The sequence below is a fragment of the Dromiciops gliroides genome, chromosome 4 (assembly GCF_019393635.1).
Source record: "Dromiciops gliroides isolate mDroGli1 chromosome 4, mDroGli1.pri, whole genome shotgun sequence".
Classification (NCBI taxonomy): Eukaryota; Metazoa; Chordata; class Mammalia; order Microbiotheria; family Microbiotheriidae; genus Dromiciops; species Dromiciops gliroides.
This window is the reverse complement of record NC_057864.1, coordinates 455552499-455579150: the sequence shown is the minus strand read 5'-3', so window position 1 is coordinate 455579150 and position 26652 is coordinate 455552499. Positions and strand designations below refer to the sequence as shown.

At 47.7% G+C, this 26652-nt stretch overlaps 2 protein-coding genes across 5 annotated transcripts in view; one reads left to right on the top strand and one right to left on the bottom strand.

Annotated features, from left to right (window-relative positions):
• Nucleotides 1-210: 210 nt before the first annotated feature.
• On the bottom strand, nucleotides 211-11317 carry NLE1 (notchless homolog 1). 2 transcript variants are annotated; one of them, XM_044004653.1, is made up of 13 exons: nucleotides 11219-11317; nucleotides 10556-10699; nucleotides 7349-7566; nucleotides 6904-6983; nucleotides 6425-6501; nucleotides 5724-5821; nucleotides 5168-5360; nucleotides 4442-4577; nucleotides 4246-4292; nucleotides 2972-3174; nucleotides 1649-1808; nucleotides 1461-1531; nucleotides 211-589 (listed from the first exon to the last, which is right to left on the bottom strand). In XM_044004653.1, exons 1-13 carry the CDS (start codon nucleotides 11234-11236, stop codon nucleotides 577-579), a joined length of 1458 nt encoding a protein of 485 aa, XP_043860588.1. In that variant the 5' UTR covers nucleotides 11237-11317; the 3' UTR covers nucleotides 211-576. The 2 variants fall into 2 exon arrangements, with proteins under 2 accessions (XP_043860588.1, XP_043860589.1); XM_044004654.1 differs by lacking the exon at nucleotides 11219-11317 and having other exon boundaries at nucleotides 6888-6983; nucleotides 10556-10688.
• Nucleotides 11318-17154: 5837 nt separating this feature from the next.
• UNC45B (unc-45 myosin chaperone B) overlaps nucleotides 17155-26652 on the top strand; it is a 28243-nt gene continuing 18745 nt past the window's right edge. The window contains exons 1-7 of one of the 3 annotated variants that reach the window (XM_044000045.1): nucleotides 17155-17515; nucleotides 18456-18617; nucleotides 19149-19185; nucleotides 20873-21048; nucleotides 22745-22834; nucleotides 24911-25078; nucleotides 26335-26503. In XM_044000045.1, the coding sequence (XP_043855980.1) occupies nucleotides 17498-17515; nucleotides 18456-18617; nucleotides 19149-19185; nucleotides 20873-21048; nucleotides 22745-22834; nucleotides 24911-25078; nucleotides 26335-26503 (820 nt within the window). In that variant the 5' untranslated portion in view covers nucleotides 17155-17497. Of the gene's footprint in view, nucleotides 17523-18452; nucleotides 18618-19148; nucleotides 19186-20872; nucleotides 21049-22744; nucleotides 22835-24910; nucleotides 25079-26334; nucleotides 26504-26652 lie in introns of all 3 variants that reach the window. The other 2 variants (XM_044000044.1, XM_044000046.1) reach the window with 2 other exon arrangements.

Genomic DNA, 26652 nt, shown 5'->3' with positions numbered 1-26652 from the left:
AGGAATGTCAGGTGTGAGGAGCAACAGGAAGGCAGGCTGGGCAGGGCCAAAGAATGTGGGAAGAAAGACAAAAGCTTGGGTAATAAGTGCCAAGGGGTGGAAGATTTCAATGGGCAGAACTTTTGCCCAAAGGGAGAGAGGGGGCTTGACAAGGGGATGCCAGAGGAATTTGTCAGACTCCAGCATTCGATGACAATAAACCACAGAAAAATAACTTATTTATTTGGCAAAGAGAGAGGCGGCCCCCACTCCGCAGGATGCTGACATTTGGAAAGGAATACAAAGCCACAGGTGGGAGACCTGCCACGCTGCTTTCCCCCAGCTCCAGCAGCTCGGGGTCCAAGGTCGGCACCCTTGGTCACGTGCCATGCTGGGCCTGTCTCCGTCTGTATCATACGTCTCCAAGGGTGGCATGGACCATCTTTTGGTCCCAGGACCATGGCTGACTGTAGAATGCCTGTCCTGCACCCCGACAAGCAGGCCTGCCCGCAGCCCCCAAGAGAGCCAGAAGTGGCTAGACATGGACCTGTGGATTTGCAGGGTGAGAGGGGAAGGGATAGGAAGGTTCCCTGGATCTCACCTCCTCCATCTGCGGACAAAAGAAGGGATCAGGACAGAGTTCTCATCCAAAAAGGGTTCTTGACTCAAAAGGGGCTGAGGAGGGACCCGGACAACCCAGCTATGGCTGCCCTACCCTACCCCCCCCCCCCACCAAGAGCAGAAGCTCCTGAGGGAGCAGCCCAACATTCGCTCCAACTCCCCTCTCCAGCCCCCAACAAGGCCCAGCGATAGGGGCTGGGGGTGACTCCCAGACTCACTCAGGTGACCCTGCTGCAGGACTTTTCTTTGTCTTTTTTTTTTTTTGCGGGGCAATGGAGGTTAAGTGACTTGCCCAGGGTCACACAGCTAGTAAGTGTTAAATGTCTGAGGCCGGATTTGAACTGAGGTCCTCCTGAATCCAGGGCCGGTTCTTTAACCACTGCGCCACCTAGCTGCCCCTGCAGGCACACAGGTTGTCACCTCCCCCCACCCCCAATCAAAGGTTCACAGACTTTAGTGCTGGAAGGGTCCTTAGGAGCCATCCAGGACAACATCCTCCAACTGAGACACAGAGAAGTGACTTTGCCTACGGTCACACAGCTGGAAAGTGTCTGAGGAAGGATTTGAACTCGGCGCTCCATCCACTACGCCACCGCCTGTTCCCATCCCTTCACCCCAGTGCCCCAGCCATCATTTGAGAGGCCTTAGATTGGTATTCCATTTAAGAACAGATTCAGAAAATCTCAGAATGGAGGGACCCAAGAACTTGAAAAGGAACCCAGAATTCCAGGTTCTAGTGGGAAAGCCCCTGCCCCTGCCCAGGGAGCAGGTGCAGGGAAAGAGTGGGGAACCCCGGCCCAGCCTTCAAGAGCCGGCCGATCCCTCAGAGCCCCTGGCCTAAGCCCATTCCTCAGACTCACATGCGTAGACATTTGTCCTTCCCGCCGCTAGCTACCCGCTGGCCGTCCGGACTCCAGTCTACGGCAAACACCTGAACACAGAGGAAGACCCCCCCCCTAATTAAAGCCAAGCCAAATGAGGCAGCAGTGGCCCAACCCCCTTCCCACCCTCCCTCCCACCTTCCCTCCCAATCTTGGGTTGAGGCTACCTCATCAGCATGACCGGGCAGGTCCACGGACAGCTTCCGTGTCTTCACGTCCCACACCTTGAGGGTGCTGTCGCTGCTGCCACTCACCAGGAGCCGGCTGTCTGCGGACCAGGCGATCTGGTACACAGCTGCCACATGGCCTCGAAGGGAGGCCAGATACCTGCAGCAGGAGCAGAGGACCGTGATCTCACCCTTGTGCAAGAGCCTAGTGTGATTTCCTACCAGCTTTTTTTTTTTTTGGTTGGGCAACTGGGGTTAAGTGACTTGCCCAGGGTCACACAGCTACTAAGTGTCAAGTGTCTGAGGCCAGATTTGAACTCAGGTCCTCCTGACTCCAGGGCCAGTGCTCTATCCACTGTGCCACCTAGAGGCCTCTCCTACCAGCTTTTAAGACCTTCTGCCGTACTATTCTTCTGATTTCAAAGCTTTAACATAGAATTCATTTTTTCTCTCCAAAAGGAAAATTTTCTTCTATTGTAATCTTCTCTTCTCCTCCTCCTTATACTTTAAAATTAACCTTCAGGATGTCTTTCCTGATTAGCCTCTAGTACGTTGTTTGTTCCCAGTCACATCAGGGTTAACAGTGAAAGAGTACTGACCCTGTAGTCCAAGGATCTGGGTTCAAATCCTGCCCTGACACTTGGGGTTCCGTTTCCTCATTTGTAAAACGAGAGAAGGGGGGTTAGATTAGGTGAACTCCAAGGTCCTTTCTAGTTCTAAATCTCTCATCCTAGGATCCTTCAGTTACAGTTCTGGGAACAAAGGAATGAAGAAGAGGAGGGAAGGAGGTAGATGGAGAGGAGGGAGGGGAAGGGGAGTAAAGCCCCATCCTAATTAGGGCACTTTATTTCTGTTTTAGTGGGTGTGGACTAAGGGTTTAATTTTCATCTTTATCTGCTTGGGGCTTGGCATTCAGTAGGTGATTAATTAATGCCTGCTGACTAATTGATTTCCCTTCCTCTATCTCTTCAACTCTAATGTCTACAGGTGATACTAACTTAGACTCCCTTGCTTCTCAGGGCCTAATGTTTTCTATGCACATGTCCTAGGGGACACATATGTCCCCTCTCAAAAGACAAGAGATTTGGAGATGGAAGGACCTTGGAGGCCACAGAGGAAAAACCCCTTTGGGTTACAGATGAGGGAAACGAGGCTCCAAAGTGAAGTGATGGCCGGTGCCCAGCACTGTCCTGGACCTCGGTCTTAGACCAGGACAGACTAAAGCTAGCTGACTCAGAGATCCTTCCACCCTCCCCCACAGTGCCATCCCCCAGCCCCAAGTATCCATGTTTCCCCACTCCCCTCCTCTCCCTGCAGACTCACTTGCCGGTCTTGCCTTCCCACAACTTGACAGACTTGTCAAAGGAGGCACTAGCGATGATGCGAGCGTCAGGGGAAAAAAGCACCTGATTGATGAGGGCCTGGTGCCCCATCATCCGCTGTAGGGGCTTCTTGTCCTCTGAAGGGGACCACAGGAACAGCGTAAAGTCATCAGAACCCGAGACCAACCTCTCTGGCCACAGACCCTGGGGGAGATGAGAACATGTACACAGGCATTCAGGCAAGCGGAGTTGGCTTCTCAGAGGGAGGCGTTGTCAACAGCAACAGAAATCAACCAATCAACATCTGCTATACCCAGACCCTCCACTAGGTGGCGCAGATGACTCAAGAAGGACCAAGACAGGAAGGACCCTCAAAGCTAGGGCCAAAGGGATTGTTGGGGACCTTGGAAAGACAGAGAAGCCTATTTCTGTCTTCAAAACCCCAGAATCTAGCATCAGTACACAGGAAGCACTTAATAAATAAGCATTTGAAAACCAAAAAAAAGGAAAGAAGATAAATAAATGAATGAATGAATGAATAAATAAACAAATAAGCATTTGTTTAAAGAGTTTAAACAATTATGCAGCCCTAGATAGCGGCTACCAGGATGGGATTGGAGGCAGGAATACCCGAGTTTGAATCCTGCTCAGAAACTAGCTGTGTGACTCTGGGCAAACCACTAAATAATAACAACTACCCTTTATATTGTGCTTTTGAAGTTTGCTAAAAACTTTACAATTATTATCTCATTTGAGACTCAGAACAACTCTGGGAGATAAGTGCTATTTTACAGATTCCCATGTTATAGATGAGAAAATTGAGACAGACAGCTGAAGTGACTTACCTAGAGTCACATAACTAGTTAGTATCTGAGGTCCATTTTGAACTCAGGGTCTAAACCCTCTGGAACCTCGGTTTCCTTTTCTGTTGAATAGCGAGTTACCTGCTCTAAATCTACAATCCTCCCTATGGGGAAACAACAAGAATTCTGCATTGGTAAACAGAAGGCTTGAGTTGAAATCCCAGCTGTGCCACTAACTTTGTCCCTTTCTCAGCCTCAGCTTACTCATAAGAACCCTTCCTATGCTAAGAGTACATGGTTCTTTTATTGTAAGTGTTATAGGGAATGATTGATATGATGAAATTTATCAGGGAAGGCTTCCTGGAAGAGCTGAGGCCCAGAAAGAAGGGCTTCTGATGGCCTCAAGGAGTTTAATGACAACATAACATGGACAACCCACCAAGCCAGACTGGTTTAGCGGCCACACACTCACCCTAATTTGGTTGTAACGGCCCAGCGCTCTCTCCTTCAGCTCCTGCACTGTGTCCATCATGGGAGAGAAAAGAAGAAAGATTAGGAAAAGGATCAAGTTAGCAAATAACAGCCCAGGGGCCTCCCTCCAGAGGCCAGAGAGAAGGAGACTCCACTACTAGCCTCCTTCTCTTCCCTAGCCGTTTCACTTCACTCACAGGAGCCTTGGACGTCCTGGGCATTAACTGAGGCCTCTGCCGGCTCAAAGGCACCCGTTCGAAGGACATAATCAGTGCTGAGGGCCATGGTGTTCACCCAGTGGGCGTGTCCCTGTAGTGTCCTGCAGAGCACCCCCTGCAAAAGAGGGGAAATAGGGAGATGAGAAGCAGAAAACACACACACACACCCCCCAGGTGGCAAATGGGTGTGTGTGTGTGTGTGTGTGTGTGTGTGTGTGTGTGTGTGTGTGTGTGTTACAGTTTGTTTAGTCATTTTTCAGTGATGTCTGACTTTTGGTGATCTCTTTTAGGATTTTTTTTGGCAAAGATACTGGAGTGATTTTCCTTTCCTTCTCCACCTCATTCTACAGATGAGGAAACTGAAGCAAAGAGGCTGAAGTGACTTGCCCAGGGTCACACATCTACTAAGTGTCTGAGGCTGGATTCGAACTCAGTAATAGGAGTCTTCTGGACTCCAGGGCCAGCACTGTGCACTATGGCGCCACCTAGTGGCCCCATGTATATTACAGGGAAGGCAACAAATACACATACAGGGTCACTTATGCTACCAAGGAAGACTCTGAGGTCAGAGGACCCAAATTAAAACCCTTCCTCTGATGCTTCCTATCTACAGAAAAGGGCCCCTCAACCTCCCTGGGCCTCACTTTCTCCACCTGTAAATGGAGAAAAGCTAGGCTAGATTATCTCGGAGGTTGTGCCCCTTACGTCGTGAGCCCGCCAGACTTTGATAGTTCGGTCTTGGGAGGCCGAGTAGAGAAGGCCGTCCCCTCCCCATCTGATGCAGGTGACCGACTGCGTGTGTCCGGTGAGGATGCGGTCGCACCGGCCAACGGTGGTGTCCCAGACCCGGACGCTGCCGTCCTTGGAGCTGCTGGCCACGTAGCGGCACTCGGGGTTCCTGGGAGAGGAGAATATGTGATCTCCTGCGGCTGCAGCACTGGCTTCCCCTCCACATTCCCTCCCCAGTCCTTGATGGCTCAAGGTCCCCCAAAGGGCTCTCTTCTAATTAAGCCCCTTGGTGACTTCCCGGAACAGCAAAGCTGCCAGGAGAGCCCGGAATCACACGTGAGGACTCCCTCCGCTAAGCTCACGCACCCGCCCCTCCCCTCCCTGGACATTCACTGTCTTTGACCTGCCACCTGCAGCCGGGCGCCTCTGAGGATGGAGCAACTGCAGGCTGATGCGGCCCTCCCCTCATCCCCTGCCCCCCCATGCATTCTCTTGGGGGGGGGACCAAGAGGGCACCAATACTTCCACTTACTTGTGCAACGGCTCCCAGCTCAGCCCCGTGATCCACCTGCTATGTCCGGCAAGGGCCCTGCCCAACTGCTTCCCCGTGTTTGGGTCCCACAGGAGGATCTGAGGAAAGGAGCCCTTAGAGTCCTCCCTGACCCCGACCCAGGGCCTTTCTCCCCTCCTCCTACCCCAAATCAGTCCATTCCCTAAACTCAGGATCATAGCCAGGGAGCTTAATCCACTGGTCTTCGGGTCTCCAGCCGTGGGGATGGGCTCTCCCCACTGGCAAATGCCATCTCCCGTGGCCAAGCTGACCTAGGTCATCCCAGGCCATGCATGCTTCATTCCCATGGCTTCCCAGATCAAAGGCCCTTTCATGCCCAGCCCCTCCCCTCCTGGAATAGGTGCTGTCTTCTTCATTTAGAATGTAAGCTCTTTGAGGGCAGGCACTGTATCCCCTGACCTTCACCCCTTCCCCATCCAGAGCTCAGCCCAGTACTTAGTGCCTGACAATTTCTCAATAAATATTTCACTCATTCACTCACCCATCCACCCATCCATCCACCCACCCACCCACCCACCCACCCACCCACCCATCCATCCATCCTCCGTAGATACACATCCTTCATATAGCCCTTCTCTGGAGACACAGAACTCTAAAATTCTCCAGTTCCCTGGGGGAGGATGCCCCAGATTCCCTAGATGGTCACTGGGGTAGCCACTCACTTGGCCATTCTTACAGCCTGAGGCCAGTTTCTTGCCATCTGGAGACCAGGCGATGCTGAGGACCCAATGTCTGTGACCTAAGAAAGCAAGGGACAGAGAGAGGCCACAAAGGGAGGGATGAGGTGGCCCCTGGTACCAGAAGGTGCCTTGCCCCAGCCCCCCCCACCCCTGCCTAAATTGGACTGTGGACTTTAGTTATCCATTCAGAAGCAGGCAGGGGGTGGAGGGTTACATCTGCCCTACCATCCAGTCTCTCATTGGCCCAGCCAGGCCCGAGGAGACATGTAGTCAAGGCTGAGGACAGGAGGGATGCTGCCCAGGTCTTACACAGTGGTGTGGGGTTTGAATCTGGACCTCCTTAGCACTCATCTGTCCCCAGAGCACTCTCTGTTAGACCGCTGGGCCCTGCCCTGCCCTGCCCTGCCGAGAGTCTCTTTGAGAGCTGCATACCCACTCTGCTCACCTGCCCCAATACTGACCCCTGGATGTGAAGTGGGGAGTTTCTGTGTTGAGATCCCAGAAGCGCACGGTGGTGTCTCCAGAGCCACTGGCCAGATACCTGGGGGAATCAGAGAATGGCACCTGGTGCTTTACACAAGGGACCTCACTCCCTTGGGTTCCAAAGACCATGCAGCAGCCCATGAGACACTCCCCAATAACCAGGATCTGTTTGGATTTCCTTTTTTTTTAAATTAAAGGGTTAAAACAAGAAGTAACCCATCTCCCTAATCAGAAATAAATACCTTTCCCACAGTGGGGTGGGCGCCTTCAGAATGCGGCGCTCAGCTCCTCCCTCCCCTGGGAATGAGGCTGATTGGGAGGGATTCTGGGAAACATGCCCCGCCATCTGATAGAGGGCCCCACCTGAGGTGGCCCCACCCTTTCCCCAAGCCCCTGAGCCCCCAAGTCTGGCTCCCTCCTTACTTTCCCGTAGGGCTGAAGGCCACAGAGATGACAGCCTCGGTGTGACCTTCAAGGGAGCTAGTACAGCGGGTGATGGCTCGGACCCGGAACACTGCTTGTGGCTGGTAAATGATGTCAAGCACTTTCTCAGTCTCCACCGACTTGGATTCAAGCGTCTTTTCCAGTGAGGTGATGATCTCTGAGTCGTGGACATAAAAGGCCAAGGGTAGGGGGTCCTCCTGCAGAGGAAGAGGAATGAAGTGAATCCTTATCAAAGAGCAAGTGATGGCCCCCTTTTCAGCAAAGACTTCCTGGACTGATTCATGGAGAGCCAGGCTGGGCCTCAGTTTCCTCTTCTGTAAAATGAGGCCAGTGGGCCGGATGATCATTCTCTGACCTCATTCAGGGGAATGAGATGTCCTTGGGCCCACCCTCTCTGAGCTACGCCCCTCACTGACAGCAAGACAACATGAAGAGCATTTCTGATGGAGGAGTGGGTGAAGCACCCCGATTCCAACAGGAAAGGCTATGCAGCTTTCCAGTGTCACAAGTCCCTTCACTGACGCCAGTCACAAATGATGCAGTGGCCAGGTTTTCAGTCTGACTCCTACTGGTTTATCTTACCGCTCCCTGGCCTCCAACTGTGGGTGTCTCCCAGGGCTCTGTTCTGGACTCTCTCTTCTTTTCTCTTCATACTCTCCCACTTGGGGACCTCATCCGTTCCCATGGACAGACTCCCTCATCCAGATACCCAGGCCTAGTCCCTCTCCTGTGCTCCAGACATGGACCATCAACTTTCTCCTGGACGACTCACAGGCAGCTCACTCGCCACGCCCTGAGCCACCCAAGCCCATCCTTCTTCCACACTTGCCCCATTCCCATCAAAGGCATCACCACTCTCCAAGTCACTCAGGACTTCAGCCTCCGCATCATGCCTGACTCCACACTCTCTCTCTCTCTCTCTCTCTCTCTCTCACCCCACAGGGCCAATCAGATGCCAAATCTGGTCATTTCTCCCTCTTTCAACATTCACCCCTTCTCTCTCCCTACTCAGCCATTAATCCTAGCTCAGCCCTCATCACCGCGAGCCTGGACCACTGCAGCTTCCTAATTATTCCCTGTGCCTGGAGTCTCTCCCCATTCCAATCCATCCTCCATATATCCGCCAGCTCTGGCCAAGTCACCCCTCCTACTTCACGGAACTCCAATGGCTCCCTATTACCACTAGGATCATACAAACTTTTTGTTACTTAAAGCTTTTCACACAACCTGACCCCAACCTCCCTTTCTGGAATAATTCTGGGATAACTACTCCCCCCCCCCCCACACACACTTTGTGTATCCTACAGTCCAACCAAACTGGCCGCCTTACTTGTTTTCATAGACAATATTCCATCTCCAGTCATCCTGCGGGTGCAGAGGCTGTTCCTCATGCCTGGGATGCCTTCCCCTACCTCTCCACCTCTTAGAACACCTGGTTTCCTTCAAATGCCCCTTTAGGAAACATCACACATTGCTTCGACCGTGTCCCTATTAAGGGGCAGAGGAGAGTTTTGGGAGTGAGGCACTAGTGGCAGGGGTCAAGAAAAACTTTATGGCAAAGGTGGAGCCTGAACTGAGTCCTCATTGGTGAGGTGGGGGTGGGGGGTGCCTAGAGGGTTTCTTCAGTTCCTTCCAGCTCCAAATTTATGATTCTACAATATTGAGATACTCTTTTAACGAGGTTAATGTGGAAATACGTCTTGCAGGAATTCATATGTATAATGGGTATTCTATTTCTTGCCTTCTCAATGGATGGAGAAGGGGGAGAATTTGGAACTGAAAATATTCTTTTTTTTTTTTTGGCGGGGCAATGAAGGTTAAGTGACTTGCCCAGGGTCACATAGCTACTAAGTGTCAAGTGTCTGAGGGCAGATTTGAACTCAGGTCCTCCTGACTCCAGGGCTGATGCTTTATCCACTGCACCACCTAGCTGCCCCCTTGAAAATAAACATTTTTAAAAATACACAGTTAAAAAAAATTCTTTTTCCATTAACAAGCAATTATTTTCTCTCCCAGATACCCCTCCTCCTCATCTCTTGAAAAATGGAAGGGGCAGCTAGGTGGCGCAGTGAATAGAGCACGGCCCTAGAGTCAGGAGGACCTGAGTTCAAATGTGATCTCAGAAACTTGACACTTACTAGCTGTGTGACCCTGGGCAAGTCACTTAACCCCAATTGCCTCCAAAAAAAAATGGAAAAAAAAAGCCAACAACAACAACAACATTGTAACCAAAATACATAAATGAGCAAAAGAAATCCCTGCCTTGGCCATGTCCAAAAAACTTAAGTCCCATTCTGCAAACCCGGCTTCTGAGTCCCTGCGTTCTCTAGCTGAGGAGAGGTAGCATGTATGCCCCGCCATTGGTCCTCTGAAGAGGCAAGTCTCAAAGAGCCCTCCCACTCACACAAAAATAAACAAATAGGAACTCGGGTCTCTTCCGGCAGACTCCCTCCTCCACAAGGATTAGAAGAAGGTAAGTCCCCAGAGGTCAGAAATCACCTCATGTGAATTTCCTGTCTCTCTAGTGCAAGGGTTCTTAACCTTTTTGCAGCCCGTAAGATCTGTGGACCCCTTAACAGCATAACGTTTTTAACGAGCATAAAATAAAGTACATGGGATTACAAAGAAAACCAATTATATTGAACTCATCATTTAAAAATCTATTTTAAAACCACCAAATTCCCAGGCCCGTGGTTAAGGATCCCTACTCTAAAGTTCAGAGACTAACCCAATGCCTGGCACGTGGGGGGCTCTTAATAAATGCTTCTTTTGGGGGGCAGCTAGGTGGTCCAGTGGATAGAGCACCGGCCCTGGAGTCAGGAGGACCTGAGTTCAAATCTGGCCTCAGACACTTTACACTTACTAGCTGTGTGACCCTAGGCAAGTCACTTAACCCCAACTGCCTCACCAAAAAAACCCAAAACAAATAAATGCTTCTTTCTGTTCTTCCACATACTGGCCACCAATAAATGCTTCTTAACTTGACAAATCTAGGGATCCCAGAGAGGCCATCTCATAGGTTCACAGATTTAGAGTAGGAAGGGATACGATTGGCCACGGTTTGCAGATAAGTAAACTAAGGCTGAAGGGAGTAATTGGCCCGGGGAGCAAAGCTGGTCTTCCTACCTCCCAGGCCGGGGCCCCCGGCCTCTCACTTAACCCACGCGGGTCGTGGAGACTTCCTACCTTATTTAACAGCGCATTACAGACGAGCTGGAGTTTGTCCGGGGTGATGTCCACGGGCACGTCGAAGGGCGAGCCCAATAGCTGTCCGCCCTCATCCTGGAACTGGACTAGCAGCCGCTGAACATCCCCACGCACCACCTCGTCCTGCCACGGACACACGGGGAGGGGGGGGTTGAGAGCTCTCGCGGTAAGGGGTGACTACCTTTTGGGACACCCTCCTGAACATCTCCAAGCATCCCCTCGACATGCCACGGACACGCGGGGAGGGAGGGAGGGTGTGTGTCTGTGTGTGTGATGTGTGTATGTGACAGAGACACAGAGACAGAGATGGAGAGACACACACACAGACGGAGACACAGAGAGAGATGGAGAGACAGAGAGAGACACACAGAGAGAGATAGAGACAGCTACTCCAGGGAAATGAGGGGAGACAATCTATTGGGTCACACCCCCTCTCCGAACTTCCCCACGCATCCCCTGTCCTGCCTCGGACACGCGGGGAGATCGGCTGTACCGGGGAGGGGGAGAGGAGAGTCTATCTATTGGGACCCCACCCTTGCCTGTCACTCCTTTGCCCCCAGGGTTGCCCCCCCCCCAAGTGGGCTGCTCCCCCTCCCCGATCGCCCCTAAACTCCCGAGCTCCCAAACCCCAAGCCGGCTCACAGTCGCTTCCGCCGCCATCCCGAGTTCCCACGTGGAGGAAAACGAAGCGGGAGCCTAGAGCGCCGCCCTCACAGCTCGGCCGCGCCGCCAAGAGCGCACTCTGCCCCCTGGTGGCTCGGTGGGGCGTCGTCTTCGCCTTCACCTTCGCTGTAGCTGCGAGAGGGCGGAGCATGCTGGCTCTGGAAGAGGATACTCCAGGATCCTGGATGGAAATTCTGGCGTCATTCGGCTCTCTGTTGCTCACATACTCCGGTCTCCCGGATTTTGCACAGGCCATCTCGAACGCGCCCCTAGCTCACCTCCATCTGGAGCGGGCTAGAGGCAGCTCCTACCAGATCGGAGGAGGGTCCAATCGTTAAATTTTCCGTGAGAGCATTCGCACCTCGGAAAAGATCAAACGCTACAAATCGGGGCTGATAGATTGTTTTGTTAATGGTCTATACTTAAGAAAGTGACGAAGAGGGGGCAGCTAGATGGCGCAGTGGATAGAACCCCGGTCCTGGAGTCAGGAGTACCTGAGTTCAAATTCGGCCTCAGACACTTAACACTTACTAGCTGTGTGACCCTGGGCAAGTCACTTAACCCCAATTGCCTCACCAAAAAGAAAAAGAAAAAGAAGAAAAGAAAAATGTGAGCATTTATTTCAATATTTGAACATATCCTATTTCATGCAATATTTCTTAAGTTGTAGTTTGAGATGGGGGCACAAATCACCCCACCCCCATCCCCATTCATGCCTCAGGAGACAAGCTTCTTAAGTGAGTTGATGGACTAGATACAGCCTGAGTTTGCTTTTGCAAACAGGGGACAGCTGGTCCCCTGATGACAGACATCCAGCTCCTTCCTTCCTTTGCATCTGAGGCTTGCGCTTCAAGCACTTGCCCAGTTTTTGAGATCCCAGGCTCCTCTGGGAAATTAATAAAAACTTTAAGAAGAAAAAACCAGCTCCAGGTAATGGAGATTCCCGATTTTACGGGCAATCAGTCCCCTCCTTCTGTTCTACTGATATCCATGGAAATGCTCTTTTGGATTGGTCTTTGTTAATGATTGATTGATTGATTAAATAAGTGAGTAAATGAATGAGTGAAATAAAAATAAAATAAGATAGTTTTTTTAAAAGAACAAAAGGAATCCAAGACCATCATCCACGAAATTTAAGGCACTGGAACCTGTAAAAACAGCATTGGTCGCTAAGTGGTGGAGTAAACAAAACGGCAGACCGTTTTTCTCTCTTCCCTCAGAATCTTCTCGATAGGGCTGCACTGCAGTATGCTGGATATATGGGAATGGATTCTAGGATCAGGGGATTCAGAGCCGCTGAGACACATTACACTTGGACTGAGGAAGCCTTGAGTTTGAATCCTGCCTCAGGCACTTAAATAGCTTTGTGACCCTGTTGTTGCTGTTCAGTCATGTCTGACTTTAGGTGACCCCATGGACTTTCTTGGCAAAAATACTGGAGTGCTTTGTTATTTCCTTTTCTAGCTCATTTGACAGATGAGGAAACTGAGGCAAACAGGGTTAAGTGACTTGCCCAGAGTCACACAGCTAGTAAATGTCTGAGGTTGAATTTGAACTTAAGTCTTTCCGATTCCAGGTCTGGAGCTCTCTATCCACTGAATCACCTAGCTGTGAGACCATGGGCAAGTCACAACCTCTGTTTGTCTCAGTTTCTTCCTCTATAAAATGGGGAATAATGATAGTATCCATCTTCCAGGGTTGTTGTGAGGATCAAATGAGGTGATAATTGTAAAGTGTTTAGCATAGCCCCTTTTACATGGTAACCACTACACAAATGTGAAATAATAATAATAATAATAATATTTCCCAGCCTCAGTTTTCTTCATCTATAAAATGGGGATAGTAATAGCACTGTAAGGCAGCTAGGTGGTACAGTGGATAAAGCAGCCACCCTGAGTTTAGGAGGATCTGAGTTCAAATCCAACTTCAGACACTTGACACTTACTAGCTGTGTGACCCTGGGCAAGTCACTTAACCCTCATTGCCCCACCAAAACAATTAAATAAATAAATAAATTAATTAATTAATAAATTAATAAATAAATAAATAAATTAAATAAATGCTTGTTCTCTCCCTCCATCAAAATCTGCTTTTAAAAAAATAGCACTGGGGCAGTTAGATGGCACAGTGGTAAAGCACCTGCCCTGGATTCAGGAGAACCTGAGTTCAAATCCGACCTCAGACACTTGACACTTATTAGCTGTGTGACCCTGGGCAAGTCACTTAACCCTCATTGCCCTGCAAAAAACATCAAAAAAATTAAAAAATAAAAATAGCACTGACCCTCTCCACCAGGGTTGTTGTGAGGATCAAGTGAGAAAATATTTATAAAATTTTATAAAATTTATAAAACATAAACCTTAAAACACTTTGCAAATGTAATCTATAAAGTAGTCTTTCCTGGGAATACCAGAGGGACTTGGTGTGGTTTAGTGGATACGAAGGATTTGGCATCGTGAAGACTTAGATTTGAATTCTATCTCAGATGCTTGCCAACCATGAGCTGCTGGACCAGTTGCTGAGCCACAGTATCCTCCTTTTTGAAACAAGGACGATGATACCCGTAACACTTACCTTGGGTTGTCGCAGATATCAAATGAGATCATGGATATAAAATGTTTTTGCAAACCCTAAGTGATTCAACAGCTGCCCATAGAGAAGGCCATGCTGACCTTCAAACACAAATCCCAAGATGACAATTCCTACCAAAAGTGGTTGTTCTTGTTTTTATTATTATTGTTGTTGCCATCTACTACTACTACTACAATAAGATCAGGGGTGAATATAAGTCTTCAAAACAGTTGCCAAGACTGATGCAATGTTCAACAGTGTTATGCTAAATGCCTTTGATTTGGAGCCAGAGGACTTGGGTTCAAATGGCATTTCTCTTCCTTACTAGCTGTGTGATTTGGGGTGTGTTGCTTGACCTCTCTGGACCTCTGTTTCCTCATTTGGACTAGCTGGATTCCATGCTGATTCCAGCTTTGAAGGTCAGCCCCAGTGATGTCTCTTTCCAGGGCATTTCTCAAATGTATTTCCTCTTCCCTCCCACTATTGCTGCCACCCTCTTCTGGTATCTTCCCTACATGGTCTCTTCTATTAGAGAGGAGGATGCAGACATGCACTAACAGTGGCGCAGGAATAATGATCAACCAGTCAGCCAACAATCATTGATTAAACACCTACTGTGTGCCAGACACAAAGGCAAAAAATGAAAGAATCCTTACTCAAAAGGCACTTACTACATTCTAGGGTATTAAGAAAAAGGAAAGGAAAAGAATGGGAGGCATTGTGGCCCAGTTAGAGGAGCTTGAACTCTGAAGTTAGAGGACCTGGATTCAAATCTTACCTCTGATACTTTCTACCTATGGTGACCTCAGGCAAGTAGCACCTTTCCTCAGCCTCAGTTTCCTCATCTTTAAGATAAAAGGGTTGGAATAAATGGCCTGAGAGTCAGAGAATCTAGGTCCAAATACCATCTCTGACGCTTACTACCTCCTAACTACCTGCACAGCAGTTTCCTCATCTGGAAACTGGGAGAGGGGGTGTTGATTGGATGGACTTTGATTTTGTTTTTCCTGGTAACAAAGACCAGGCCGTATATGTCTACCCAGCTTTCTCTGAATTCTTCATCATATTCTCACCCAAATCTGGCCCTCCTCCAAACTGCTCTATTTCTTTTTTTTGTTTGTTTAATTTATTTTTTGTGGGGCAATGAGGGTTAAGTGACTTACCCAGGGTCACATGGCCAGTGTCAAGTGTCTGAGGCTGGATTTGAACTCAGGTCCTCCTGAATCCAGAGCTGGTACTTTATTCACTGTACCACCTAGCTGCCCCCTATTATCCCTATTTTACAGGTGAGTAAATGGAGGCTAGAATTTAACTGACTTGCCCAGGATCACACAACTGGTCAAGATCTGAATTCAGGCCTTCCTGACTCCAAGTCCAGTGCTCTGCTCTATCTTTAGATTTTTTTTTTTTAATGAGGCAATTGGGGTTAAGTGACTTGCCCAGGGTTACACAGCTAGTAAGTGTTAAGTGTCTGAGGCTGGATTTGAACTCAGGTCCTCCTGACTCCAGGGCCGGTGCTCTATCCACTGCACCACCTAGCTGCCCTTTCTGCTCTATCTTTGTGGGCCACCTTATCTGCCTACAAATCCAATCCATCAACAAGTATTAATTATCTACTATATGCCAAGCACTGTGCTAAGTGCTGGGGGTACCAAGACAAAAATATGAATCTCTGCCCTCACGATTGATCGGGGTAGTGGGGAAGGCTGTGATGCAGATTTTAGTGTATGTGAGACCTTTATTTATTTATTTATTATTTTTGTTTTTTTGAGGCAATTGGGTTTAAGTGACTTGCCCAGGGTCACACAGCTAGCAAGTGTTAAGTGTCTGCGGCCGGATTTGAATTCAGGTTCTCTTGAATCCAGGGCCGGTGCTCTATCCACTGAGCCACCTAGCTGCCCCAGAGACCTTTATTTTTGACCTTGACCTTTTGGGGGAAATCCACAGCAGTGGGATTGATGGGTTACAGAATATGGTCATTTTTGTCACTTTTTGGGGAACATAGACTTAGGGTCATCTGGCTTACCCCCTCATTTTGCAGATGGGGAAACTGAGGCCCAAGGAAATTAAGCAATTTGCCCAGGGTTACACATTTAGCAGAACCAAGATTTGAACTGTCATCTGAATACTACTTCAGTACTCTTTCCATTATATTAGGTCCTTGTTCTTAACCAGGGCGCCCAGCACCACCAAGGGGTCCACAGATACATATGCAACCTTATAAGGTAACAACTATTCCTTCTGTAGATTGAATAAATGTATCACACATATATGTAGCATCATTTTTCAAATATGTATAAATGATGAGGGGATGGATAAAACAGAAATTAATCTAAAGCATCATTTAATTTATAGTAATTTTTTGTTCTGTATTTTCTACTGAATCATAGATTTAGAGAAGCAGGGATCTCAGAAGCACCTAATCCAACCCTCTCATTTTACAAATGAGGAAACTGAGGCACTTGTCACTCAGGCAGTAAACTTCAAAAGTAGGATTTGAATCATAAATCTGGAGCTGCAAGACACCTTAGAAGTCACCTAGTGTCACCCTACTTGTAGAATACTATGATAACATTTTCATATATGTTTTTTTAAAAAGGTCCTCGTACATAAGATCATAGGATTATAGATTTATAGATTTAGTTTGACCCTCGAACTTTGCAGATGAAGAAACTGAGCTTGGTGGTGCAGTGGATACAGGGTCAGGCCTGGCATCAGAAAGACCTGAATTAAAATCTGGCCTCAGACACTTACTAGCTGTGTGATCCTGGGGAAGTCACTTCACCCTGTTTGCCTCAGTTTCCTCATCTGTCAAATGAGCTGGAGAAGGAAATGGCAAACCACTTCAGCAAATATGCTGAGAAAACCCCAAATGGGGTCATGGAGAATGGGGTATAATTGAACGACAACAAAAGCTAAGTGGAATGGGGTGGAATGACTTTCTCAGGGTCACAGAACTAAGAAATGACTGAGGAAGGAGTTGAACTTGAAAAGGTTGGGGGCCACTGGTACAGACTAAAACCTTTAAAACAAAGGACATCATATTTACACTCTGTCCAGAAGGGTTGGAGTATTTTGGGGAAGGGAGATGGGGGGAGGGGCTGAGGGACTTTTTTCCTTCCTCTCTCATCCCCTCCTCCCCAAAGCATTTCTAGAAGTTGCCAGTTGCTTCTTGCTCTGGGCAGCTGCCATCCTTGTCCCATGTCTGTCTGAACCTACCTCAGCTGTCACTTATCTCTGAAAATAGCAGCCGTGAGTGTCTGTGTGTGGTTGGGGGTGGGGAAGGGGAGGAGAAGGGGAGGACTAGGTCTCTGAATATGGAATGAGCTGAGTGGGAGTTATTTTCACTTCTGTGGCCTTCTTATTGGGGTACACACCTCTCCCCACCCATCTGCCCTCCGAACTAGCCCCTAAACTGGAAGAATTGGGGAGGGGGAATGCAGTGTTTTCTTGCGAATTGCCTATTTGGAGAGGGGGGAGGGAGGGCCTGTAAGTGTCAGTGACAGGCCCCAGGGACACCTGACCCACAGACCAAATATGGTTGGGAGCCACTTGTTGAAGAGCTAAAGTCTCCTGGGTCAGGGGGGTTGGGAAGAGCAGATTGAGGCAGGCTGGCTTCAGGGTCGCACGCAGACTGGGCTGCTGGGGACAAAGGACAGAGGTTTCCCGGAGGAAGTATCCCTGACCATGTCTACTTCAGGCAAAGTTAGTGGTGTGTGCTTGGGGGCGTGGGGGGGGTGGGGGAGCGGGAAGGAGAAAAGGGGATCGTGACGTTTTGTGAAATCTTAGGAAAGAAACTTGTGTTTGTATCTCTGAAAAGCCCCTGCCCAGGTCTTGGGGAGGGATGAAGAAAAAGGGCTAAGTGATGGGGGGGAAGCTGAACCCTGGATTATGCCTTAAATTGCTTTGGGTTTTGCTTTGTGGGAAACCATGTTGTTTTTGCTGAGCTACTTCTGGCTGGGAAAGAGAGAGGAGGGATATAGTCAGAATGAAGACAATGTAAAAAAAAAAAACATTTTAGCTAGTTGGGATCATAGATGGAGGACCTTAGGGGCTGTCCAATCCAATCCCCTTGATTTGGCAGATAAGAGAACTGAGGCCCAGAGAGTTAGGGTCACACAGGGAGTAAATGATAAAATGGGACTTGTACCCAGGTCTTCAGACTCTACCTGTGACACCCCATCCACCGTACTAGAAGCCAGGCTTCTTCTGTGAGCTTTGGAAGCCTCTGGATACTTCACCCTGAGCTAATACTCCTGAGGGTGGAAAAGGGAATGGGTTCTACTAGCTATGTGACCCTGGGCAAGTCACTTAACCCCAATTGCCTCAACAACAAGAACAACAACAAAAAAAGGGAATGTGTTCAACCTCATTAGGAGCATGTGGGGCCGATTCTTCTGCCCTCAAACAGTGGACGGGCAGCCAGATTTTGAGTCCCAAAGACCTGGTTGAATCCTGCCTCAGATACTAACTAGCTATGTGACACTGGGGAAGCCACTTCTTCTTTCTGTGCCTCTGTTTCCTCATCTGTAAAGGAGAAATAATAATAGGTCAAATGAGATCATGTTTGTGAAGGGCTTTCAAAAGTGAAAGAGCTGTGTAAATGCTCCTTATTCTTATCCCTCCTTCTCTTCCTCCCCAGCAGATGGAAGATGCTGTGCGGCTGAAGGAGGAGGGGAATAAATATTTTCAGAACCAGAATTATGAAGAGGCCTCCAAAAGTTACAGCCAGGCCCTGATGCTGACCAAGGACAAGGCTCTGCTGGCTACTCTGTACCGCAACAGAGCGGCCTGTGGGCTGAAAATGGTCAGGGGGTCAGCGGAGGGAGGAGGTGGCATGGGGAGCTTTGGGGGCTGTCAGGAGAGTCTGGGCTGTCTGGTCTTCTGCCTCCTTGTGGGACTCCATCCTGGGGCCCCTAAGTCGGTCAACTTTGACTATTGGATGGAAGAAGGAGTCTACCTTTTGCTTCCCACCTGGCGAAGGGAACAGTGTTGAATTTTACTTTTGAGGGGGAAGACCCGATTTAGGGGTACAGGGCTGTATTTACACCAAGGGTCAGAGTTCTGTGCTCTTTGACCTTTGCCAATGAGGCCAAGAAGCATCACACTAAGATTAATTCCAATTTCCCATGATGGGAGCTGATCACACCAAATTGGTATGGTGAGGAAGCTTTCCAGAACTGACTTCCAGGGTTTTCACCCCTTCCCACCTCCTCTCACCCGGAGCCTCTCCCCTCCCCATCCTGGGAGCAACTCTCAAGTATCTAGAATTTAGAATTTTGGAACCCTAGAGAGTATAAAGTCCTTACTAATGAACCTTCCTGTCTCTGATTTCCAGGAGAGCTATGTTCAAGCAGCAGCAGATGCATCCAAAGGTGAGTGGCCTCCTCCCCCTGACCCCAGCTCCTCACCCTCATTCTTTTTCCCATAGTGCCTCTCAGCCTAGATTTATAGGAACCAGTCAGTACTATTGATGGGGCACCCTCCACATTCCCCACATGCCTTTGGTAATGCTTATAAATTCTTCCTCTGTTTGGCATTTAAAGCACTTTAAAATCTGTCTTTGGTTTCCCGTTTGAGGCTGCTTATATATTACTCCCCCTCACACACTCTACACAGTTTCAAACAAACTGTCCTACCTGCTATCCCCCTTCCATGATGTTCCATTTCCCACCTCCATGCCTTTGCCCTTGCCTGGAATGTTCTCCACTTATTAACTCAAGGGCTAACCTCTTCAAAAGACTTTATCTGATTCCTCCATTTAACACTACTCCCATTTACTGTTTATTTCTTTTGTTTATATTTGTTTTTTAATTTTCTATAGACATGTTGTATCCTTTTAGTAGAATGTAACCTTTCTGAAGGCAAAGGCTGTCTCCATTTGGTCTTTTTATTCCCAGCACCTAGCACATAGTAGGTGTCTAATAAATGCTTGTTGCTTTGTTGATTGCTTATACTAAGTGATATGGGAAGAGATGAGTGTACATCTCAATTTATATTCTTTGTATGCTTTTGAGAAGTTACATGGAAAAGAATTTTTTGTGAATTTGATGTACCAAGGGAATTCCTTACTAAAGACACCTTGCTCTGTGAATAATTAAAAAAATTTTAATGGTTTTTTTTTTACATTGTCTTCATTCTGACTATATCCCTCCTCTCTCTTTCCCAGCCAGAAGTAGCTCAGCAAAACCAACTAACATATCAGTCAAGTCTGAAAGTATATGCCATATTCTAGAGTCCTCAGCTATGTGTTATCTCCCCCACCAGAATGTGAGCTTTGAGAGAGTAACCACTGTCTTTTCTGTTTGTGTTACCCACTGCTTAGCATGGTGCTTTACACAGAGTAAGTGATTAATAAATTCTTCATTCACTCATCACCGCAAAGAAAGGAGGGAGGTACATTTTCTCAACTAGTTTTTAGATCCTAGTTTCTTGGTTATTATAACCATTCAGTGGTCAGATGTAATGTTGATAATTACATCTTTTGGAGGGGTGGGGCAATGAAGGCTAAGTGACTTGCCCAGGGTCACACAGCTAGTAAGTGGCAAGTGTCTGAGACTCGATTTGAACTCAGGTCATCCTAAATCCAAGGCCAGTGCTTTATCCACTGCCCCACCTAGCTGCCCCCAATAATTACATCTTTTTTTTTTTTTTTTTTTTTTTTAGTGAGGCAATTGGGGTTAAGTGACTTGCCCAGGGTCACACAGCTAGTAAGTGTTAAGTGTCTGAGGCCGGATTTGAACTCAGGTACTCCTGACTCCAGGGCCGGTGCTCTATCCACTGCGCCATCTAGCTGCCCCCAATAATTACATCTTGATGTATTGGTTGTCTAAGCTTGGATTTTCAAATACTGGGTTTTGTAAAAAAAAAAAAAAAATGAAGCACTCATGTTCAAAAAAGATTCAGTTGCTCACATGAAAAAGATGTGGATTGTGGACACAGATAATTAAAAGTCAAAGAGATGAATAAGTAGCAGTGTTTCTAGAGTTAGGAAGGTGGGGCTTGGTATAAAGAATTGGGAGCCTACTCCTAAAGCCATTCTTCACTTATCCCTCCTTCTAGCCATTGACATTGATGCTTCAGACATCAAGGCCCTGTTTCGTAGATGCCAGGCTCTGGAGCAATTGGGTAAGCTGGATCAGGCCTTCAAGGATGTGCAGCGCTGTGCTACACTGGAACCCAAAAACCGGAACTTCCAGGAGACTCTGAGGCGTCTCAATTCCAGCATCCATGAGCAGGTGAGATGTCTCTCTCCCTCTCTCTCCTCCTAGTCTGTTGACTTCCTTTTCCTCTTCCCTCCTTAGGGGCCCAGGAAAAGAAGTTGACCTCAGGCACATTGAATGGATAACATATGGGTTGGATGGCGGTCCTAATGCTAAGTATAATTCAACTCAGTGTTCAACAAGTATTTATTGAGTCCCTTCTCTGTGCCAGGCAAGAGGTCATGTGTGGTGGGTAGAGAGCCCTCCTAGAAGCTAGAAAGACCTGAAGCCTATTGAGTATATGGCTCTGAGGAATGAACTCAATCTCCCAGTGTTCTAGATAACTCTAAGACTCTATATTATAGAGGAGAGGATTTCCTCATTTGGGAGCTTCCTATACCAGTGAAATCAGAATTCTAGCTTCTCTCCTACGTGGCATTAAGCTCTTACTGTGTACCAGGCTGGGCTAAGTATTGGAGAGACAAAGAAGAGCACCGGTCTCTGTCCTTAAGGCGTTTATATTCTTTTTTTTTTTTTTTTTTAGTGAGGCAATTGGGGTTATGTGACTTGCCCAGGGTCACACAGCGTGTTAAGTGTCTGAGGCCAGATTTGAACTCAGGTACTCCTGACTCCAGAGCCGGTGCTCTATCCACTGTGCCACCTAGCTGCCCCCAAGGAGTTTATATTCTAATGGGGAAGATAACATGCAAATAACCCATTATATACCTAGAGTAGATGAAGGTAATTTAAGAGGAAAGGTATTGGCACCATAAGGAAGGGAGAGGGGGCATGGAAGAAAGGCCTCCTTTAAAAAACTGGCAAAACGCTTTACAAATATTATCTCATTTTATCCTTAAAACAACCCTGGGAGGGAGATACAATGGCACACCCATTTTACATATGAGGAGACTGAGGCAGACAGAAGTTAAGTGACTTGTCTATGCTCACACAGCTGGTAAATGTCTGAGGCTGTATTTGAACTCAGATCTTCCCAGTTCAAGGTCCAGCCCTCTAATCACCGTACTACTTATCCTCTTTCCTGGCACATAGTAGGCATTTAATAAATGCTACTAGCTGGCTGATTTCCTGATAGGAGGAGGAGGGAAGGGGGCAGTGGTATTAAAAATCCATGTTTGGGGGCAGCTAGGCAATACAGTGGATAGGGTACCGGCCGAGGAGTCAGGAGGACCTGAGTTCAAATCCAGCCTCAGATACTTACTAGCTGTGTGACCTTGGGCAAGTCACTTAACTCTGATTGCCTCTCTTCCCAAAATAAAAAAGTAAAATCCATGTTTGAAGTTTGAATTTGATTGAAAAAAGGAACTTGGGCGGGCAGCTAGGTGGCACAGTGGATAAAGCACCGGCCCTGGATTTAGGAGGACCTGAGTTTAAATCCAGCCTCAGACATTTGACACTTACTAGCTGTGTGACCCTGGGCGAGTCACTTAACCTTCATTGCCCTGGCCCCCCCTCCCTTCAAAAAGAAAAAGTAACTGGGGCCCAAGATCAGCAAAGAAAGGGGCTATAGTTGGAGAAACTGAGTTCTAATCCCACCACAGAAGCTGTGTGACCAAGGTCAATGGCTTGAGTTCTTTGGGAATCAGTGTCCTCATCTGTAAAAGGAGAGAGTGGGACCAGATGCCCTCAGCGGTCCCTTCGAGCTCTAGAGGACTGATCCTATCCTCCTAAAATAATGTTGCTCTCCTCTTTCTCACTGCCTCCCCTTCCTCAGCTCCATGTCCAGTTTTCCACAGATTCCAGGGTGCAGAAGATGTTTGAGATCTTGTTGGATGAGAACAGTGAGACTGAGAAGCGTGAGAAGGTAAGTTCCCCACTCATGCCATGTCCTGTTCTGGCTCATTTGACAGATGAGGAAACTGAGGTAAACAGGGTAAAGTGACCTGCTCAGCTAGTAAGTATCTTACTAAGTGTCTTCAATTTAGAAATGTTGTTTTTGACGCCAGACCCAGCACTCTATGCACTATGGCGCCCCCTAGTGCCCTACCTACATCACAGGTGGCCATGATAGAATTCCCCAGAAAGTAAAACCCATTTTTTTTTTTTTTAAGACAGGAAAAATCATATCATATGGAATCGGGAGAGACCTGGGTTCAGAAGCTGCCTCCAACACTAACTAGCTGTGGAACATTAGCTATGATCACATAACCTCTCTGAGGCTGTTTTATCTGAGGAATGGAGATAGTAAAAGCTTCTACCTCCCAGGGTTGTTGGGAGGCTCCAATGAGACCTTATCTCATTTATCTCATATTATATATCACATCATGTATCATATCTCATCCCATATCATATCTCATATCATATAATGTTGTCATGTCATGTCACCTCACCTCACCTCATCTCACATCACATCACATCACATCATATCATATTATATTATATAGAGATCTTGAGCTGGGAGGTTATTTGGCCTGACCCCTTTATTTTACAGATGAGGGAGGTGAAAGCGATTTGTCCAATGTTACATAGGTATAAAATGACAGAGCTAGGATTCAAACCCGGGTCTTTTGTCTGCAATCCAAAGCTGTTTTATAGATTGTGTTGATTGATTGAGAGGGAAAGAATATTTAATGTGTGTAGTATGTAAATAAGGTTTGTAAATTGAAAATGCAAGAGGACCAAGTGAGGTCATATGTATGAAAGGACACTGGAGAGTATCAACTGCTGAGTCTAAAGTATAATTGTTCCCCTAGGCCATGGACATGTCTGTGAATCTATAAAATTCCATCTCTCCTCCTTCCCCACCTCCCATCCAAAACAAACAAAAAGCGGAGCTACCATCTCTAGTTCCTGGTTCCCAACCCAGCCTGGTATAGTACAAAGAATGCCAGGTTTGGAGTCAGGACCTGGGTTCAGATCCTAAGTTTGCTGCTTGTTAACTGTATGACCTTGCTTTATTTTACTGGACCTCAGTTTCCTAGACTATAAAATGAATGGATAGGACTGGATGATTTCATAGGTTCTAGAGATGGAAGAGACCTTGGCAGTGATCTAGTCCAACCTACTCATTTTACAAATGAAGAAACCGATCCCCCAAGCGGTTATGAGGTCAGCTGTATAAGATGACCAGAGAGGTTATCATGAACAGGAATAGAATAGAGGGGCGGCTAGGTGGCATAGTGGATAGAACACTGGGCCTGGAGTCAGAAAGACCTGAATTCAAATTTGACCTCAGGTACTTCATAGCTCTGTGACCCTGGGCAAGTCACTTCACCCTACGTGCCTCAGTTTCCTCATCTGTAGAATGAGCTGGACTAGGAAATGGCAAACCATGCCAGTATCTCTGCCAAGAAAACCCCAGATGGGGTCATGAAGAGTCAGACAACTGAAACGACTGAATGACAAAGACAACAAATTAATGTTAACAAATCCCAGAACTTAAGCATGCTTCCAGTTGACTTACTGAAGGCTGGGTTTCTCAACACGCTTTAAAAGTGCCCCTCTTGGGGCAGCTAGATGGCACAGAGGATAGAGCACCGGCCCTGAAGTCAGGAGTACCTGAGTTCAAATCCGGCCTCAGACACTTAACACTTACTAGCTGTGTGACCCTGGGCAAGTCACTTAACCCCAAATGCCTCACTAAAAAAAAAAAAAATTAAATAAATAAAAGTGCCCCTCTTGGGGCAGTTAGGTGGTACAGTGGATAGAGCACCAGCCCTGGAGTCAGGAGTACCTGAGTTCAAATTTGGCCTCAGACACTTAACACTGTGTGTTAAGCTGTGTGACCCTGGGCAATTCACTTAACCCCAATTGCCTCACCAAAAGAAAAAAAAAAGTGCCCTTCTTCAGGACTAACTTCTTCTGTACTTGGTCCATGACCATGGCCAAACCTGCCACACCCTCTACACAACCCTTGTTATCCCTCTTGCTCCCCTCAAAGGCGGCCAACAACCTCATTGTCCTGGGGCGAGAAGATGCTGGAGCTGAGAAAATTTTCCAAAGCAATGGAGTGGCCCTTCTCTTGCAACTACTGGACACCAAGAAGCCAGAGCTGGTGTTGGCTGCTATCCGGACACTGTCTGGCATGTGCGGTGGGCATCAGGCGAGGGTGAGTAGGGGCCCTGAGGGGATCATGACTCTGAGAGTTTTTCCTTAGAGAAAGCCTGAAGCGGGTTGGCTAGGAAAGGGTTTGAGGCAGCCAGATGGTTCAGTGGATAGAACATAGGGCCTGAAGTCAGGAAGACCTGAGGTCAAATGCTGTGTGACCCTGGGCAAGTCACTTTGTTTGACTTGATCCACTAGACAAGGAAATGGCAAACCATTCCAGTATCTTTGCCAAGAAAACCCCACGGACAGCATTGGTGTGCTGTGGTCCACGGGGTTCCAAAGAGTCGGACAAGACTGAACAGCTACAAGGAGAGGGCATGTATGCATTGTGATGAATTATACAAGTCAGTCAATCATTCTGTCAGCATTTATTATGTGCCTACTGTAAGTAGGCAGTGTGCTGGGGAAACAGTAACAAAAATGAAACAGTCCTGGCTTCAGGGAACTTACATTCTAATATTTATTTATTTATTTATTTTTGGTGAGGCAATTAGGGTTAAGTGACTTGCCCGGGGTCACACAGGTAGTGTTAAGTGCCTGAAGTCGGATTTGAATTTAGGTCCTCCAGACTCCAGGGCCAATGCTCTATCCACTGCGCCCCCTAACTGCCCTCAGGGAACTTACATTGTATAAGAGAATGCAGTTTGGTGGTATAGTGAGGAGAGGGCTAGGTCTGATTCAAGAAAACCTGAGTTCAAATCCTGCCTTGATACGTACTAGCTGAGTGACCCTGAGCAAATCATTTAACCCCCCTCAGCCTCAGTTTCTTCACCTGTAAAATAAAACCTACCTCCCAGGGTTTTTGTGAGGCTCAAACAAGGTAGTGTAAAGAGTCTTATAAACCTGGAAGCACTATATGAGTGTTCGCTGTTATTATTTATATAAGCAGATAAAAAAATTAATGCAAGGGGCAGCTAGGTGGTGCAGAGGATAGAGCACCTGCCCTGGAGTCAGGAGTACCTGAGTTCAAATCCAGCCTCAGACACTTAACCCTTACTAGCTGTGTGACCCTGGGCAAGTCACTTAACCCCAATTGCCTCACTTAAAAAAAAAATTAATGCAAGGCAGTTTCATGATGGGACGCAGCAGGAAGGGTCAGGTAGTGTATGGAGATTACCCAAGTGTCCCAAGGCAGGGTGGGGGTGGGCTCCTCTTTACTCTTTCTTTTTCCTAGTCGTACAGGGAGGGTTTGGGTCAAAGGGACTGGGCCAAGCTGACAGGGAAAGCTGGGGGCTTTATCCCCCGAGGGACTTCCAGGCAATGGCGATCCTGCACATGATTCAAATGGATCGGATCTGTGGCTGGATGGCAGTGGAAGAGGAGGAGATCTCCCGGGCGGTCTGCAACCTCCTTCAGACCATCATTGATGCCCTGTCTGGGGAGGACAAACGAGAGCATCGTGGGAAGGAAGAGGCGCTGGTTCTTGGTAAGATGGTATTCGATATAATCTATATCAGATTGCTTTCTGCCTTGGAGAGGGGGGAGGGAAGGAAGGGAGGAAGAAAAATTTGGAATTCAAAATCTTATAAAAACAAATTTTAAAAAAAGAAAAACTGTTTAAAAAGGTGGGGGTGG